Source organism: Echinops telfairi, unplaced genomic scaffold (genome assembly GCF_000313985.2).
Source record: "Echinops telfairi isolate 266 unplaced genomic scaffold, ASM31398v2 ScPeMD7_32;HRSCAF=126, whole genome shotgun sequence".
In the NCBI taxonomy this organism is placed as follows: Eukaryota; Metazoa; Chordata; class Mammalia; order Afrosoricida; family Tenrecidae; genus Echinops; species Echinops telfairi.
Genome location: NW_022103929.1, coordinates 946183 through 965434, shown reverse-complemented (window position 1 = coordinate 965434; position 19252 = coordinate 946183). Strand labels below are relative to the sequence as shown.

The following is a 19252-nucleotide window of genomic DNA, read 5'->3' as shown; positions in this document are numbered from 1 at the left end:
GTGCAGCGCCGTGGAGCACATGCACTCGCGCCGTGTCATGCACCGAGGTACGTGCCATCACCACCCCCCACCACCCGCCCCGGCCTGCCCCACCCGATGGGCACGGGCCAGCCTGTGTTCCCCCTGGAGGGTGCCAATCTTGCCTGTCTGGAGTGGAACCAGAGAGGACCCAGCTGTGAGGTGCCAGGCCTGACTATATGCACACCCCTCATGCCGCTGCTTGCCTGGCATCTCCTGTCCCTGACACCCAGCACAGAGAGGGTGCAGCAGCAGGGCCTGAAGGGTGGCTGGAGACACAGTCAAGCATGGCAGTTCCAGGACGGCTGCAGCTCTACCTGGAAGTCAGAAGAAGCCTCCCCTAAAAGGGAGCTTTTCCTATGGGTTTTGAAGTCTTAGTAGGAGTTGGCTGGAAAACAGAGACACCAACCAAAGACTGTTTCCAAAAGTTGTCATCATCCCTGAGAGGTTAGGAAGGAGCTGCCTGGTCAGAGCACCTGCTGGGTGCCAAGCAGGGTTCTGGGTACTTGGCACGGTTCACTCCATGGATTCCTCATTCATTCATCCACGCATTCACCCATTCCCTCATTCCTTCCATCTGTATTCATCGGTGTCTACTGTGTGTGAGGTCCTGCCTTTACCACAGCTTATCTTGAGTATTTCATCTGTTCACACAAATACTGTATGAGTGCCTACTACGTGCTATGTACTATTCTAGACACTAGGCATACAGCTATTACATAATAAAAAAAGTTGTTAAGCCCTCTCACAGATCTCCAGCAGCTCTGGGAAAGTAGGTAGCGGTAGACCCTGTATACCAGTGGTTCTCAACCTGTGGGTCTCGACCCCTTGTGGGTTGAACGACCCTTTCACAGGGGTCACCCAATTCATAACAGTAGGAAATGACAGTTATGAAGTAGCAATGAAAATAATTTTATGGTTGGGGTCACCACAACATGAGGAACTGCATTAAAGGGTCGCGGCATTGGGAAGGTTGAGAACCACTGCTTTATACAGACATAGAAACTGAGGCTCACCCAGGAAGGTAAGCTCCCGGAGGGCCCATGCAGGAGATCCAGGCCAGGGCCCTCCCTTGCCTGAAGGGCCTTTTATCCCTAGCTCTCCTGGGCCACCAGGCCTTTTCCTTCCTCCAGGCCCACCTACCCCAACCTCCATGTCCCCAACCAACCCCTGCTCCTTCCCCGGCAGACATCAAGCCAGCCAATGTGTTCATCACTGCCACAGGTGTGGTGAAGCTTGGTGACCTGGGCCTGGGCCGCTTCTTCAGCTCCGAGACCACCGCAGCCCATTCCCTAGGTAAGCGGAGTCAGCTTGTGCCCCAACAGCGCCCCCCAGTGGTCCCATGGGAAATTCAGACATTCTCCCACTGTGCCCTGCTCCCTCCATTGAGGGCGGAACACTGCTTCTGGGCATCAGGTTTTCCCCTTCTCTTTCACGCCAGACGTGCTCCCAAGCACTTGCTGTTGGTGCCCCAGCAGTGACCCAGAGAGGGAGAGATGAGGCCTCGGGTGGCCTCTCAGCCCTGCCAGGCCATGCTGTGGGGCGGGGCGATCCGTCTCTTGCTGGAAGAGGCCCTCGTTGCGTCGTGACCTCCGTGTGATACTCCACGAGTGACTGTGCCACACTCTGGCCGTTCTTTGGGCTGGGGGGCGCCGGGGCTGTGTCCTGTTGGGGAGCTCGTTAATAGGCAGTGTGGGCCCTGTGGGAGCTGGGGCCCTCAGCCAGGAGGAGGTGGCGAGGGAGGCCGGAAACAGCATCCCAGGAAAGGAACAGGGTGTGCAGAGGTGCTTTGACTCAGTAGGTGGCCTGGTTTGGCTGGATAGCAGGGTCTTTGGGAGGGTGCTACGGGGGACCAGATGGGACCTCAAACCCTGAGCTCGGTGGTCTGTTCTCTACCTTGGGGTAAAACAGGAGTGGGCTTCAGAATGCACTGCCAGATCTGTAACTTACTGGGAAACTTGGCATGATGGATGATGGGGAGTTTTCATTAGAATCTAGAAGCCAGCAACACTCCCCCCCACCCCACCCCCAGCCACGCACTGAAACAGGACCCTCGTGCGTCACAAAGAGGTGTGTCAGCATTTAACTTCTGCACCTGTGGGAGCACTTCCCAGCAGCCTGGTGGGGGTGGGGTGGAGATGGGCAGGGCCTGCTCTTTGATGTGGGGTTTTGCAGAGGAAGTGCCCTCATTGCTCTTGTAGCCCCCTCCCTAGATCCTGGTCCTCCCTGTGGGACCCACTGTTCTCCAGTCAGCCAGCCCCACCCAGTCAGTCAGTTAGTGGGTCTCCGCCCAACACCCTGGACCCTTCTGCCACTGCAGTTTGTCTGTGGAGCCCCAGCCTCAGAACCCTCACTGCCCCTGCATGTTCGCAGGGCTGAGTGGCACTCGGGGTAGAACACACAAGTAGGGGATCATCAGCCGGAGCTGCTTCGGGATTGTATGTGTGCATTGTGTGGTATAGGGGGGGGGGGGGGCATTCTGACTCTCAGTTCCTTCTGATCCTGGAACACCTAACAGTAGCCATCCTGTTGCCAGCCAGGCGACCTCAGGAGTCAGTGTCACTTTCCCTTCAGTTCAAAAGGAGAGGAGTCTGAGGCTCTGCCATTCAGGCCTCCCAGGGGCTGTGAGGGTCACAAGGCCCTTGATGTTTGCAAATGAAGACTCTGGGCTCAGGAAGTTTGAGTGATTCTCTCCCTCCCCCACCCCTCCCCGACGGCCTGGTCACAAAGCAGTAGAGCCAGGCCTTGAACCCAGAGCTGTTAGGTGCTGTCAGGTCAGTTTGGAGTTGTAACGACCTCGTGTGCAACGGCACCAAAGACTGAGTTCCCACGCCATCCCTCCAGGCACCGGAGCAGGTGTTTTTTCCAGAGACTTCCACCGGCCTCAGGAGATCTTCCTGGAGCACCGACTCTCCTACTGCTGGGATGAAAGCTCCTGGAGACTTGTTCAAATCAACGTGTGGCCGGGCTTGGGCACGGTATTTACCTCTTTGGTTTAAGAGCTTTGAAAAGGCCACCAATACAAGGGAAACCGTCAGAGAGGCGCGTCAAACCCACTGCCCCTGTCCCCGTCAGTCAGGCTCCAAGCCGAATCTGTCCCGCGCCAGAACAGACTGCTGCGCACCGTCAGAGCCCGTTACGATCACATCATTAGCAACGGGCAAAAATACCGTATCGTCCGACTGTGATTTTATCGACTTCGACTGGTGCACTTATTATATTAATGAGAAGGAATTGGAACTGGGGGAAAGGCCACCGCCGAAGCTGGGCTCTTCCTGGGGCCTCTGAGCATCTGCCAGCCCCTGGGATGGATGGAAGGAGCTGTCCTGGAACTGGCCCTCCCCCAAGGCTGGGCCCACAGAACTGAGGGCCTACTCTGCTCTGATCCAGGTTCCATGACAGCCACCCTGCAGGATCAAAGCCAGGGCCTGAAGTCCCCAAGACACAAAGGGGAAATTGCTGTTTCATAGTGAGGTTCTGCAAAACGGCACGCGCACACAAGCACACACACACACACACACACACTGGGCAAGAGCTTGGACTAATTGTCTCACACTGTAACTTGGGAAGGATGCAGGGGGCGGGGGCACCTTCACACTTCGTGCGTGGGTATGAATTATGCATCCACCGCGTCGAATGCGCACCTACTATGTGGGGACATTGTGGGGGCAGTCATGTTGCCCCGGCAACCACCTCGGCTCCAGAGGCTGCTGACCCAGGAGCCAGTATGCAAATCTGGGCTCTTCCTGCCTCCCCCTCCCTCAGCTCCTCCCCACCTCTGTATTTGCTAACATGAGGCTGGCATGAAAGGGCATTAGTCAGTGCCACGGCCGGGCTGACAGGTGCGGTACCCAGCGGTGGCAGAGCGGCTGCCTCGGTGTCAGGAATAGGAGCCGTAATTAGAGCGCGGAGCAGAATGAGCGTCAGACGAATTACCAGGCAGCAGATCATATTTGTCAGGAAGGATTGCATACATAAAAATTAAGTGACAGTACACGCCGGCGTAATGAAAGAAAAATGAAAGATTTGCCTATACACAGCTCACAAGCTACAAGCAAGTGTCTCGCTCCGAGCAATGGCAGCAGCTGCAAGACAAATTGTAGGGCTGGGAGAGCAGGCCCTGCTGGCTCGGTGGCAGTGACAGGGCCGCCTAGGGGGGAGCAGAGCTGGGAAGGGAGGCCTGCTCACACCCAGGACCTATGCAGGGTCCCATGCCACCTCCCAGGGCTGGGGGGGTTAGGGTGACGTCTGGTTGGGGTACCCTCCATTGGATCCAAGCAGTCAAACCAAGCCATGGGGCACTCCATCAGTCTTTCTCCTTCCCCAGAGTGGGCTGCCCGGCTCTGTGCTGGGTGCAGGGGACCTGGGAGTTATGTAGCCTTCAAGGGACGCCCATACTGGGGAAGGTGGGAGACAGACACAGGCCCAGCCAGCATGACAGGGTAAGGAGGCAGGTAGGAATCCTACCCTGAGGACCCCCTGTGTGCAGCACAGTTCTACGCTGCGCACCCAGCAGTTTGGGGTCTACTTAGGGTGTGGGACTGCCAGTAAGAGGGAAAGTTTAAAAATATTTGGAAAATAAGCTTTTTCACGATCTCACACAGTGGCTTATTATCTCCATTTTAAGTTAAGGAACTGAGGCTCAGAAGTGATCAGCCTTGCCTGGGGTGGGGGGGCGGTCACAGGAAAGGAGACTGAAGCTGGGTGTCAGCCCAGTTCCAGTGCTCTTCCCTGGGGCACCCCCCACAATGTGGCAGGATGTGGACTTGGGTCACGGGTGCCCAGAGAAGCGTTCAAGAAAGGTCTCCCCACAGGTATCTGAGTAGAGGGGATACCCAGTCAACTGCCGGCCCATGTGGGGGAAAGCCCATTCCATTTCGTGGTAGCAAGAGGTGGCCAGGGAGCAGGAGGGCTTGTCTGGACCCCCAGGGAAAGGAGTTGGAACCTTCTGCCCTGCGTGTGCAAGCATTCCCATGAGCCCCTGGGTCCTCAGGAGCCCAGTGTTGGTCACCCTGTGCTGTGACATGTCTGTCCCCCACCGCCGCTGCCCAGGGGGCTGGGCCATCCTCATAGTCAGGCGCTTCTGTGGTGGTGGGTCTCCCCCAAGCTTCACCCTGCCCCAGCAGCACAGGGCACCTGGGAACGACCCTTGGGAACTCTGTGCTTTTAACCCGGACCAGCTGTGCCAGCAAAAGAGCTCAAGCGCAAATTGCCAGAGAACAGACCGAGTGCGGACACCTGGGAGAGAGGACAGGCATTTCTGGCATTTTCAGAGGCACACACTCTTAGAAAAACAAGCTGATACCAGCAGGGGGATGGAGAGGACCAAGGGGGTGGGCCAGGATGCCAACTGCAGTTGTTCTGTTCATCGTCCGATGATTCAAAGCCCTGCCCTCACAGGACCCACAGTCTGGGAAGAAAATTCATTAGAGTTCTCACTGAGCCAAAGCTGACTTTTATAATTGCTGCCGAAGTCAAATAACCTTCATGCTCCCAGCCATTCCGGGGTGAGAACTGTCACTTGCAGTAGGTAAAGCCTGAGGCATGTACAGTATGGGCCGTGTGCAGGAAGGTAAATCGGAGATTCCCTGAGCCATCTTTGGATGAAACCCTCTGACCAGGAAAACACTGGGTGCCATTTAGAATCACTGGGCTGTGCTACCTGATTTCCACGTTGGTCATAACAAAGCAAGCCCACCAAGTCCATTCTTACTCAGAGCCACCCCATAGGGCAGAGTGGAACTGCTCCCTGGAGACGCCACGGCTGCACATCTTTACAAGAACAGACAGCCTCCGCTGTCGCTTGCTGAGCAGCTGGTAGGTTCTACCTGTGGAGACTGTGCTTAGCCACTACGCCACCACATTGATGACGCTCAATAATGTTTTTACGTGCCATCGAGTCAGCGCTGACCCATAGCGACCCTATGCACAACAGCAGAATGAAACATCGCACGGTCCTGCGCCACCTTTACAAGTGTTCTTATGCCTGAGCCCATGGATGCAGCCATTGTGTCAATCCATCTCGTTGGGGGCCTTCCTTTTTTCGCCGGCCCTCCACTTTACCAAACATGATGTCCTTCTCCAGGGACTGATTTCTCCTGACAATATGTCCAAAGTATGTAAGATGAAGTCTGGCCATCCTTGCATCTACGGAGCACTCAGGCCTCACTTCTAATAGATGGGGTTGTCCTTTTAGCAGTCCATGGTACTTCCAATAGTCTTCTCCAGCACCACAGCTCAAATGCAGCTATTCTCCTACAGTCTTCCTTATTCACGGTCCAACTTCTGTGTGCATTATGGTGCTACGTAGAATACCATGGCTTGGGTCAGGCACACCTTCGTCCCCAAAGTAACATCCTTCCTCTTCAATACTCCAAAGACGTCTTGTGCAGTAGGTTTACCTAATGCAATAGGTCTTTTGATCTCTTGATTGCTCCTTTCCTGAGCATTGAGTGTGGATCCAAGTACAACCAAATTCAAATTCTCCATTTATCATGATGTTACCTTTGATCCAGTTGTGACCATTAGGTCTTCCTTACTTTGAGTTGCAATGCATACTGAAGGCTACCATCCTTGATCTTCATAGCAAGGGCTTCAGTTACTCCTCACTGTCTGCGTACCTCAGATTGTTAATAAGCCTTCCTCCAATTCTCATGCCACACTCTTCTTCATATAAGCCAGCTTCTCTGATGACTTGCTCAGCATACAGATTGAACAAGTATGGTGAGAGGATACAACCCTGACACACATCTTTCCTGATTTTAAACGGTGCAGGATTCCCTCGCACAACTGCCTCTTGATCCATATTCTCATTCTTCTCAAGGTTACCCATGGTTTCTTGTGGTCCACACGGTCGAATGCCTTTGCAGAGTCCATGAAACACAAGTAAACATCTTTCTGGTAGTCTCTACTTTGAGCCCAGTTCTAGCTGACATCAGCAATGATAGCCCTTGTTCCACATCCTCTTCTGAATCCAGTCTGAACTTCTGGCAGTTCCTGTCAATGTACTGCTGCAACCGTTACTGGATAACCTTTTATCTTTTTATCACTCTTATCACCATCCATACATACATCCATTGTGTCAAACACATTTGTACATCTGTTGCCATCATCATTCTCAAAACATTTGCTTTCTACTTGAACCCCTGGTATCAGCTCATTTTATCCCTTCCTCCCTGCTCCCCTCTCCCTCATGAACCCTGATAATTTGTTATTATTATTTTGTCATATCTTACACTGTCCAGCGTCTCCCTTCACCCACTTTTCTGTTGTCCATCCCCAGGGAGGAGGTTATATGTAGATCCTTGTAATTGGTTACCCCTCTCTACCCCACCCTCCCGGTATCACCACTCTCAGCACTGGTCCTGAAGGGATCATCTATCCTGGATTCCCTGTGTTTCCAGTTCCTATGTGTACCAGTGTACATCCTCTGGTCTACCAGATTTGTAAGGTAGAATTAGGATCATGATGGGGGTGGAGGGAAGCACTTAGGAACTAGAGGAAAGTTGTATGTTTCATCTGTTGGATAATCTTAAGCAAAATTTTACTGGTGTGCAGTATCAAAGATACTGTTCTATAGTGGGGACAGTCTGTGGGTCACCTTTCTTTGGAGTGTGCACAAATACGGATCTCTTCCAGTCAGTTGGCCAAGTGGCCTGACATTAAGATGAGTGAGACACTCAACAGAAACGAGTAGGGATTTGTACAATGAAAGCCACTGGAAATTAAGTCAATGCTGAGAGAAGTACCATTTCCCCCCACATGCTACTTCTGAGGTCTTTGCATAGCTCGGCCTGGGCTCCACTGGTTCGTGTGAGTCCATCTAGAAGTGCCTCCGAAGAAAGGCCTGGGCATGTACTTCTGAAACCCTCTGGAGCCCAGTCCTAATCGGGAGCACACAGGGTCACAGGAATCAGGGTGGACTCCACGGCAAAGGCTTTGGCTTGGGTTTAAGTGGTGATCAGTGATAGTTTACCCAATACGCAAGGTAAGAATGGATTTACTTGTATTTCCTTAACGAATCCACAGTGAACAATTTCATGTCTCTTCACCACATCCAAGATTCCGCTTCCAGGTGTGGTTGGCATCTGTCTCACTCCGGACCCCACTGCGCCATCCTTCCTGCAGGCAAGCCTAGTGGTGGTGATGTGTTGCTGCCCAGGGTCCTGTGTTGAGGAGATTTGGGGGGACAAGTGAGTGTCGAGGGGTCTAAGATGCCAGGCTGAGGACTGGGGTGGGAGAGGTTTGGTGGTGAGCAGGGCTGTAGCGTGGGTGGGAATGGGAACACAGTGAATGAGTCTTTCGCAGCAGCTCCAGGGATGGAGAGGAGTGGAGACCTCACCACTGGGGAGGTCCCAGAGCCCTTCCACCCACATATCCCCCACAAAGCTTATGTGACTATGCCCATTTTCCGCGGCCAAAGCTCAGAAAGGCGAAAGGAAGGACGCTTGGGAGTTCAACCCCTTCCGCTTACAGCCCCCAGGCCCTCTCAGAGGGAGCAAGAGGAGACTGTCTTCTCCCATACCGATACACCATCTCTCGCAGGTGGTTCTACTGATGGGGAAACCGAGGCTGAGAGACACCCCCCCCACCCAAGTGCTCAGCCAGTGAGTGAGTGAACCAGGTTCAAGTCTAGCTGGGCCAGGATCGGACACCCAAGGGCGCACGCGCACACACTCACCCACCCCACCCCAGACAGGACCACATCCTCCTGTCTTTGTGAACCAGCCGCGTGGGCGGGTATGGCAGCTCACACGCGGGCACCCACACCGCCTCTCCTAGCGTTTTCCTCCCTGGCGAACGTGTTTCCGAGCGTTTCACGCCGGGGCAGGACGTGGCCAAGTGGCGTGCCCACGCCGAGGGGGAGACGGGAGCGCCGCCCCGAGGCCGGGCCGGGCGACGCCGTGGGGCCAGAAGTGCCCGCACAGGCTCCTGGGACGGACAGGGTCCCTCCCTCCGGCGTGCCGCTCCGTGGGCTCCTCGTTCTCGCTCTCGCGTCCCCGGCGGCCTGCCTCCCTCGGGCTGGGGACACGTCTTCAGTGCTGCTGCCAGCTGGGGATGTCCTTGCCGGCGCGTTTGGTCTTGACAACTCTCGCACGCCGGGCGTCATGCCCCCTAAAAACCAAGACTTTAAATGACTTCCAAACCAAAATCAGGCTCGCAGCCACCGATTTGGTGCCGACTCTCTAGGGCAGGATGGAGCTGCCCCTGTGGGTTTTCAAGACGATAACTCTTTAGAGGCACAGAAAGCCCCATCGTTTGTCCCTGGCGCAGCTGGTGGTTTCTCACCGGCGACCTTGCGGTTAGTGGCCCAACGTGTAACCACTACATCCATCACCGGGGCACCTTTAAAGTGACTTCCTCCCAGGAAAAGGGGCATGGCACGAGGTTGTGTTACTTGTAGGCCCTCATGCGCAGCTGGGAGCCCTGCAGGTGAGACAGAATACCCCAGGGCAGGAGACCAAGAAAAAGCAGCCCTTCCCATAGGACAGGAATACTGAGCACCCCTGGCCAAGCCTCCCTCCTGACAGGGTGAGCACGGGCGAGGGAGGCCTCGTAGGCACACTCCCCACGCCCACCCGCTTAGACTGTGGGGTGCAGATGCGTTGACCTGATCCACAGGTACTCCCCCTGTGGGCCAGGCCAGCCTTTCCTTGACGTGTGAGATTAACTGGCTCCTGTAGGTGCTTCCTGGGACTAGCAGCTCACAACTCTTGGGCCCACTTCTGGAAGGGTTCAGCTGGCCATGGCAGCCTCAGGCCAAAGCCCAGGCTACCCTGTGAGCCATCCCTCCTCCTCCCAGTCCCTGCTCTGGAAGCCCAGGTGGCTAGATCTAAAGCAAACTGAGGCTGAGGGAGGCGTGTCAGGGTTAGGCTCCTTACTCTCAACCAGAAGGGGGAGCAGCCAGGGGTTTTGGTCTTTGCAGACTGCCGGCATGGGGTTCATTCCCCACTGAGGACCGCGCCTCTGATTCGCACCGCTCCCGCTATGTCTGTGTAGCCCAGCATTCCATGGTGCCTTTCAGTGTGGAAAACAATTTACGCCTCATGGCCGCGTCTGTGGCACCCAGGGTGCCGGCATCCACGTACAGCCTGTCCCAAGATTCCCACTGTGAACTGTTTGGATTTCATCCTGTGGTTTGGATATGACAAGTCATCTGTTTCACACTTGGCCATTCATTTTACTTTTGTTCCCTCCTGACCGAAATACATAAGCAGTTCCAACTTGGATTCTCAATTTGCTTTTCCCATAGACGCCCACACAGATTTCTAAATCGACGGACGGCTCTTTTTGCTGCATTTCTGTTCGCAGTGGGCAGAAATACTGATCCCAGCTGCCCAGATTCTTGCATCTGGCTAGGTTCTGGAAATCTTTTTTTCTTTTTAATCCCTCCAGGGGATTTTAATGCCCTGCCAGCAGGGGCACCTCCCATCTGGCACACTCCCCTTCTTCAGATAGGTAGGACAGCCCCCGAGGGGCAGGAAGTATGCCCTAGGTGCAGTGAAACCAAGGCCGGCCTCTCCCCAGCCACCCCGTGCTGCCTCTCCCCCTTGCCAGTGCATCCTGCCCTGCAAGGAGCCTAAGCACCCACCCCGTTGGTGTGTTTCAGTTGGAACCCCATACTACATGTCACCAGAGAGGATCCATGAAAATGGCTACAACTTCAAGTCAGACATCTGGTCTCTGGGCTGCTTGCTGTATGAGGTGAGTCTCGCCCTGAGCTTGGTAGGAAACACACAGCATGGTGGGCGCCCGAACAGGGCAGGACACAGTGTGCCACCTCCACTTGCAACATCACCGGTACCATCTGCCACGAGCAATGTCAGACCAGAGGTGGTTGTCCGAGGGGTGGGGATGGCAGGCTGGGTGCCATCTGGGGAGAGGACAGACTGGAAGCAGGCAGTAGGGGTTCAGGGTCTGCTTGAGCAGTGGAGGGAGCGCGGGCAGGGCAGTGAGGGGGCGCCGGTTTGCTCAGATGACTTGTGCTTGCCAGTCAATCTCCAGCAGCCCCAGTTGGCCTGGTAGCCCCATTATCACACTGGCTCTGGGGACCGGAGAGGAATCTGATGTGGCTCACACCTCTGAAATGCTACCTGTTAAGTGATGGCCACATTCTTCCTGGCTCAGGACTGTGAGTCTCACTACAGACCAGGACCCCCTCCCCACACCATGCAACTTCGCCAGACTTGGCAGTCAACCTGAACCCAGGGGCGGGAGCGTTTATAAGTCTTGGTGGACTCGGGCAAAAGACAGCCAGAGTAGGTGAAGCCCCGCCCGTTTTGACCAGCCACATTTGGGGCCCCTGGGGACGGGGAGCTCAAGCCACTCAAGGCCACGAAGCTGTTGTCGCTGAGGGAGGAGGCCTGCCCCCTTTGGCTTTTCCACTAGTCCAGTGGTGCTCAACCTTCCTGATGCCGCGCCCCTTTCATACACTTCCTCATGTGGTGGGGATCCCCCAACCATAACTTTATTTTCATTGCTACTTCATCACTGTCATTTTGCTACTGTTGTGAATCAGGCAACCCCTGTGAAAGGGTCGTTCGATCCCCAAAGGGATTGTGACCCACAGGTTGAGACCTGCTGGATTAGTCTGGCCCGGACCACTCCGTGCTGGTGGCTCTGAGATTCCATTTGCATCCTGAACCCCAGCTGCCCATCCATAAAATGGGAAGAGTAATCCCTGCTCTGCCTGGTCATGGTCCAGATGAATAAGAGAGCAAAGGGCTTAGAAACACCCACTGGCTTGGAAACACCAAGCCCAGCTCCCTGGCTATCTGGGAGGGCCTTTCAAGGCCCAAGCAAGGGCCCTCAGCCTAGGAAGCAGATAGTACAGTTGGAGTTCTTTTGTATTTGTTGTTTTTGAGGGGGAGGGGTGTGTGTGTGTGTGCGCGTGTGCGTGTGTGTGTGTGTGTGTGTGTGTGTGTGTGTAGCAGCTCAGACAGCTACGAGGAATGAGCAGAGCAGTGAGCCCAGGCTTCAGTCAGAAGGACCCATGTTCAAATCTTGACTCTGGCATTCACTGAAGGATCTGCGGGCGTACCAGGCCCCTTACCCTCCCCGCCCCCCCCCCCCCCCCCCCCCCCCCCCCCCCCGGCTTCAGCTACCCACACAGAAAATGGGGTCACCCGCTCGTCTTTTTCAAGGAGGGAAAGAGACCCTGTAGGTGGAGTCCCTGGCTCAGCAAAGCCCTGGCTTAAGGTCCCTGCCACAGACCCCGCAGCTCAGCTGGTTCCTGCTCAGCCTTCCCCTCTGTGAAGAAATCCATTTTGTCCTCCGGTAGATGGTTCCTGGTCTACCTGAGTTTCCCTTTGCTGCATCCAGTTTGTGTAAAACGTACCCTGCGCTCTGTGAACCTGAGGGGCTCCAAATACAAACAGCCCAGCGGGTGCTGGAACCAGCGCCTCTCCCCCGAGCCCAGTGGGCGACCTGGCAGCTGACTCCTGTGGGCCGTGCCAAGCCACCCTCCAAAGAGCCAGCCTGGCAGCTGGTGGCTGCTGCAAGCTTTTGCTAAGGCCGAGCTGCCGGAGTCTGGGGCCCACGCAGTGGCAGTCCCACCTGGTTCCCAGTCACTATCCAGGGCACCCAGGCCCTAGTTCATTTCTTCGTTTGGGGGGCAGCAGTGGTGGCAGGGTGTGTGGGACGGTGCTGCCTCAGCTGGCAGCAAGCTCCAGACAGTGGGATATCAATGAAATAAATCAATAAAGGCCTGTGGAGGGATCGGAGTCCCTAGAGACGTGCTGAGCTCAACCTAATGGCCCCAGAACTCCCACATATGAGAACCAGGGTGGCTGAGGTGGTCATGTGGCCACCACCGCCGAGGGTCACGGGCGCTGCTGCAACCTTGCCCGAGTGGCCAGACTGGTGCACTCACAGTTCCAGAGGGGGAAGGGGGCTCCATCTGAGCCAGGGCCGTGCTAATTGGAAGGAAGCATCTGGGAGACATGAAAACAAGACTGGAGTCCGCTCGGCGGTCTGCTGCAGCATCTCAGAGGGTGCCAGCCGAAAGAGTTGTGACACAGCCCCCACCTACCCGCTCGGTCCCTGGTAGACAGTCAGGCTTAGCCTTGATGGGCCATCAGTGGGGTGGAAGTGTCAGAGACAACAGTGGGTTGAAATAGTGCCTGTCACAAATAGCCCCAGTGTGAGGGGTTGAAACACCATGTCTATTCTCGTAAAGCGCTGGAGGCCAGAAGTTCGAAATCCATTTCACTGGGCTTGAGTCTCGGGGTGGACAGGGCTGGTGCCTTCTGAAGGTTCTAGGGCAGAACCCGTTCCTTTGTCTTAGCTTCCCAGCCACCTGCACCCATTGGCTTGCAATTCCATCGTCACATCCCTCCATCCTTGGGCTTCCAGCTTCCTCACAAACCTCTCCTGGGCCAGCTCCCTGTCATCAGGGATTGCCTTCGAGGTCCACCAAGGTCATCCAGGGAAATCTCAAGATCTTTAACTTAATCACACCCGCAAGCCCCTCTGGCCACATAGCTCCTGTCATATCGCTGGGGGCCACTCCGTTCCTTTCACTCGAGCCCTGCCAAGGATCTCCAGGATCCCTTCCAGCTGCTGAGGGTGACCCAGAGTTAGGGAAGGGCTGCCCACCCCAGGGGTGGGTGCCACGTGGAGTCGGTCCTAAGGTCAGCAGCTGGAGCCATGCTGCCCTGGACGTTGGAAGAACTTGTAAGATTCAGACCCCAGCCTTCCTGTAAAGGAGGAGAAGGAGGTCTGGGCTTCCCACAGCAAAGCAGCAGCTAAACAGGCATCGGCTCCCAGACTGTCAAGTCCTGTGGGCAGCAGCCAGGCAGGCTCCAAGGCAGGAAGGATATGTGGGACCTGCTCCCAGCCCCGGGTTGCCATGGTAGAAAAAGAGGGTTCTCAGATCAGCGCCCCCACAAGGGGAAACCCCGATAGTGAGGCACCTGTGGTGACAGCACCTGCTCCTCCGGCGGGCGCTCCTGGCAGAGATGCCGGGGCACAGGCAGACGCATGGCCAGTGCTTTATTTTCATTACCCAGCATGCGCTGTGGAGGCATCCAGTGGGCTGCCTGGGCTCTGCAGAATGTATTTATTTACGTGGGAGCTTGGCTGAAGGAATTGTCTTTCTCAGTGATTCTCAACACCAGCCCCAAAATCCTCTGGGGCCTGGCAGGGGTGGAGTGGCACCCAGGATGGGGTTCGAGGGTGGACAACACAGGGGAGAAACTGATGGGGAAGGGACAGGGATCAGCCAGGCACTGCGCAGAATCCTTCCTGTTTTGGAAGACTAATTGGAATCGGCCGAACATTCTGGATGCCCCTACCTTGTGGTAGGAGGACTCTGGACTGCTTAGTAAATTGCCCTTGGGGTCACCCTTCACTCCAGGACATGCCTAAGAAGTCCTGCCTGCAAGATGCGTGTCTCGGGCCCAGACAGGGCAGGAGTCAAATGTTATCCCTGATCTCTTCTGACACCGCAAATCACACCCCAGCTTCTCTGAGCCCTCCCAGCGGGTTCCAGCAACCCTGTGCTCCCCTCTCCACAGCTACGTGCCATCTGGGAGCAGCCCTGAGAGCCAAGGCTTTGGCAGTTCTCACCTCACTCCCCCCCCGTGCCTATTCCCCTCTGCCAGTGGAGGCTGGGGGTGGGGTGGGATCACCTATAACAGATCTTGTCACCTGGGGAACTGTTCTAACCCCAGCTACTGGAACAGCCCCAGTGGTCCTGGGAGTCAGATCCCGCCACCCTGGTCTGGGTGGCAGGCCCTCTGTCAGCAGCTGGAGAGGGGACAGGAGGTCAGAAACTGCATTTGTGGGTGAAGACTCCGCCATTAGCAGGGAGGGCCTCAAGGGAGCACCTGCTGACCATCCCGAAAGATGCTTTTCTGAAAGGATGCCAGACGCGATGAAGAAATGATGTTGGGGGTGGCAGATAAGGGGCTTATGGTCACCCCCATTTCTGGGGTCCTTTTGGTGTCTAAAACAGCAAGGCTTCTGAAAGCCAGATCAGAGGGTATCGCTCTGTCCATCCCAGATCAATGCCCGAAAAACCAGGGCCAGCAGGGGCAGGGCCAACGTCGAGACTGCCCTGCTTTCAATTCCGAAGAGTCCCGGTCTCCTGGAGACCCTGCCCTAATCCTCCAGCCTGGACTTGGAAGGTGCCAGGGCCTCCCCACAGCCTCAACTGCTCACTGCTGTGGCGACAGATGCCCTTTGGAAACTGCCGGATTAACCCTTTGCACTCGAGGTTCTCATTGGAATTGTTGGAAATGCATCACCCCCATGATGCCATTTTGCAAATGCCTGGTCCGTGCATGCTTCATCCTTTGCAAGTGAAATGCCACCGCCACCCTCTGCGCCTTCCGGGTGGTTCATGCAGGTACCATCACTCCTCAGGGGCCCCAGCCCTCAGTCGCCCAGCAGGAGGAGGAAGGGATGTGGCCCTCAATGCCCACCTGAAGACGGCCATTTCGAAGGGTCCTCACATCCCTGGGCCACCCCAACAGTCGTTTCTAAACTCAGGGCTGCCCCTGGGACTCTGCAGCCTCCTTGGTCCTTCTGAAGGGGGCAGGCCCTGCCCTGGGGCCCCCAGACTTTTCCAGGCAGGTGAGCAGAGGTTGGGGACAGAATGGCAGAAAGATGGAGGCACCCCCAGGTACCCCTGCCATGGGCTCCATCTCCGCCCCCCACAGGCACAATCACCCTGCCATAGCCGCAGCCAGGAGCCCCAGGTCAGGAAGCCTTGCAGAGTGGCCTTCTCGGCCTGGCTGCTCAGAAGGAAACCGGGGCCCAAGGGACAGGCGGGCAGGGGGTTCAGGGGCACTGGAGTCCCATTATGGATCAATCAGCAGATGGGCTGGCGGGCGCTGTCCCAGGCTGCCACACTGCCGCCTCTGGGAGCCTGCCACACCTTCTTTGAAGACACCCCCCACGGCGGTGCTGAGTGGTGGGGTGGGAGAGCCTGGCAGTTCCCTCCCCACAGCCCTGAGCCAGTGCTCAGGAGGGGACCTGCCCTCAGGGTGGAGCCAGGTGCTCTTGGGGCCTTGGCCCTTTGCCAACCCAAGCCACACCACAGCCATGCAGGGTGCAGCCTCGACCCATTTTACAGACAAAGAACCTGAAGGTGAGAGAAGAAAAGGGATTTGTCCACGGTTTGTCCCAAAGCAAGCATGTGGCCGAGCTGCTGGGGACATGGGCAGCTAGAGCCAGACATACCCACCCCCACCCCCACCCCGAGCATCCCTGAGGAGGGCAGCTCCAGGGCGACCAGCTGCCCTCCCTCCCTCCCTCCCTGATGTCTGGGTGGCAGGCGGCAGAGTCACCACCTGAGTGCCCGTCCCCGCACACTGCCCTTTAACGAGCTGCCCAGGACAGCCCCGAAATAAATGCGTCCCTTTCCTCAGCCCTCAGCAAGGAGTCCTCAGTGGTCAGGAGGCAGCCTCCCTCGGGCGGCTCTGGAAGCGCTTGTGGGGAAGCAAAACAGCACGCAGCGAGAGCTGCCAGGTCCAGGCACAGGCCTGCGGGACCACCGGCACCGCTTCAGTGCTGGGGCACGAGGTGGGGGCAGTCCTGTCCCCCGCAGAATCCAGCTGCCCCTTCCTCATTGCCTTAAAAGGTTGGTCACTGAAACATTTGTGCCGTCATACATAAGATTATGGTGGGAGTGGGAGGAGGGGTGTCCAAACCCACACCCACAATGCTGCTCATAGCTACCCTATAGCACAGTAGCCCTGCTCCTGGTAGTTTCGGGCCTGCAATATTTGAGGGAAACAGCCTCATCTTTCTCCCACAGAGCAGCTGGTGGGATGGAGCTGTCAACGTTTCATTTTACTACTGCGTGCTTAGCCACCAAGCCACTAGGATTGGGGGGGGTGGGGGGGTGGAACCATGGGTAAAAAGAGGCATCAAAAGCCATGTTAAAATCGCTTCTTTCTGCTGAATCCCAGCTTCCTCGGGGTCTGCGGGGAGCCAGGGACACCCCTCTTGTTCTCAAGCCCTCCTCTCACAGCAGAGAACTCACCTTTGTCGCCCTCCTCCCCTTGCAGATGGCAGCCCTCCAAAGCCCGTTCTACGGAGATAAAATGAATCTTTTCTCCCTCTGCCAGAAGATCGAACAATGTGACTACCCCCCTCTCCCTGGAGAACATTACTCTGAAAAGGTGAGCCTGCTGGTGGGGAGTGGCTGGGGCCAGGGCCCTGGGCCGGGCTGGAAAACTCAGCTGGGGGCATGGTGGGGGGCAGGAGCAGGGGTTAAACATCGCTTCACTTAAGATGGAGAGGATTGCTAGAAAAGTGACTCACCCCAGCGGGGTAGCAAGTAGATGACCTTTTAACCAAAGCTGGGGCTTTATGGAGGGCTGAGCGGCCCCCAACAGCTGCCGTGCTCTGCCCAGTGGCAGCGGGAACAACAGGAGCTGGCGGATGTGCCTTGGCAGCACACTTCTGCCAACACATTTGGCTTCTCACACTGTGCTTACGTATGAGCCCTGCTGCTGTAAAGTCCCATGTCAGTGAGTTACATAAAACCCAGAGACTTGCCGCCTTCCTCCCGTAACAGAGCTATGCCATACCCTCATTGTGCCTGTGGTACAGGGCTCTGGAGACCCTGCCCTTGGACGGAGCTGGTTACAACGGTGGGAGAGCATCACCCTCCGCAGTTCCGTCATCTGGAAAACTGGGCTAATACTTCTCCTTTGAGGATGAAATGATAGGTTGTATAGCACAACAGTGGTTATGAACATAGACAGGTTCACACTCCCTCCACTGTTCTTGGGTGAGTCACTTTACCTCCCTGGACTTGTGTCTTCATCTGTCAACAAGGATAATATTAGATAATCCTCACCATATGCTTCCCGTATTTTGCCCTTGGAATCCTTCAATAGTGCAACTCAAGGCTTGAGTTTTTTTCCTTCAGTTCTCTCTGCTTGGGAAATGCAAGTTCTTCCTGTTTGGGTCTTTACACATTTCTTTATAACACTTTGTTCGTTCCAACAGACAGGACATTTTTGAGTCATGGTGGGCTCAGGCAGATGACTGCCTAAGTGAAGTGCTCACATATTTGGGCCGCACTGAGGCCCCTGGGAATGGGGGGACACAAGCCACTCGAGGCCATGAAGCTATCATAGCACCCTTTGGCATTTCCAAGCCCGGCAACCACACACCTTCACACCGCCCTGTCAGGACCACTTTGTGCTGATGGCTCTGGGATTCCATCTACTTACTGAACCCCAGCCTGTCCACCTGCTACATGGGAAGAGCTGTGCCTGTTCTGGAAGAAAGATGAAGCTTTCTACGCCTGTAAAGACTTACAGTCTCAGAAACCCTCAGGGGCTGTTTCTACCCTGTCCTGTAGTGTCCCTAGGAGAAGGAATCAACTCAGTGGCAGTGGATGAATGCCCGTTCTGCCTTGTCATGGGCCGGATAAGTGGCAGACACGAGAGGGCTTTGAAAACCCCTAAGAGACAGAAAGAATACACAGAGGCACCATCATCAAAAAGGATTGGTCCGGGCCCCACCATCTTAACAGGTAGTATATGATCAAGAATTTGGGGTAGTGAAGGAAGAAGTCCAAGCAATAATGGAGGCATTGGTGAAATATGAGTCTCCAGGAACTGGCTGAGTACAATCGAGATATTTCAACAAATATATGCATCGCTGAAAGTGCTCACTAATCTATGCCAAAAAATTAGGACAACTGCGTAGCCAACCAACTGCCAAAGAAAAGTGATCCAATAGAATATAGGAATTCTCCAACAGCGTCCACGCCACACCCAAGTACAGTTTTGCTCAAGAGAATTTGAAGTCACAGCCATCCATCATTGTGGGGACTGCCAGAAAGTCAAGCCAGATGCAGAAGAGTGTGTGGAATAAGGGATATTACTGTCGATGTCAGGCAGATCTTGGCTGAAAGCAGAGAATATCAGAAAGCTGTTTACTTGTGTTTTATTGACCATGCCAACGCATTTAACTGTGCAGACAACAAATTACGGGTCACATTGTGAGGAATAGGAATTCCAGAACACTTCATTTGCTCACGCAGAACCTGTACAGAAACCAAGAAACCGCTGTTCCAACAAAACAATGAGAAACTGTGTGCTTTCAAACCAGGAGATGAAATGTTCACCATACTTAATCTGTCTATATGCTGAGCAAAGAACCCAGGAAGCTGAGCTGTATGAAGAACTCGGCATCGGGATTGGAGGCGGTATCAGTCTAGGTACTTTAGAGAAACAAATCCACAGCACTCATGTATGAGAGAGTTTTA

The 19252-nt window shown here is 55.3% G+C and overlaps 1 protein-coding gene across 2 annotated transcripts in view; it reads left to right on the top strand.

The window, feature by feature from the left end:
• Window positions 1-19252, top strand: part of NEK6 (NIMA related kinase 6) — a 93872-nt gene that overhangs the window by 69377 nt on the left and 5243 nt on the right. For both annotated transcript variants that reach the window (XM_045290197.1, XM_045290196.1), the window contains exons 7-9: window positions 1207-1314; window positions 10628-10722; window positions 17034-17147. In XM_045290197.1, coding sequence (XP_045146132.1) covers window positions 1207-1314; window positions 10628-10722; window positions 17034-17147 — 317 coding nt within the window. The remainder of the gene's footprint in view (window positions 1-1206; window positions 1315-10627; window positions 10723-17033; window positions 17148-19252) is intronic.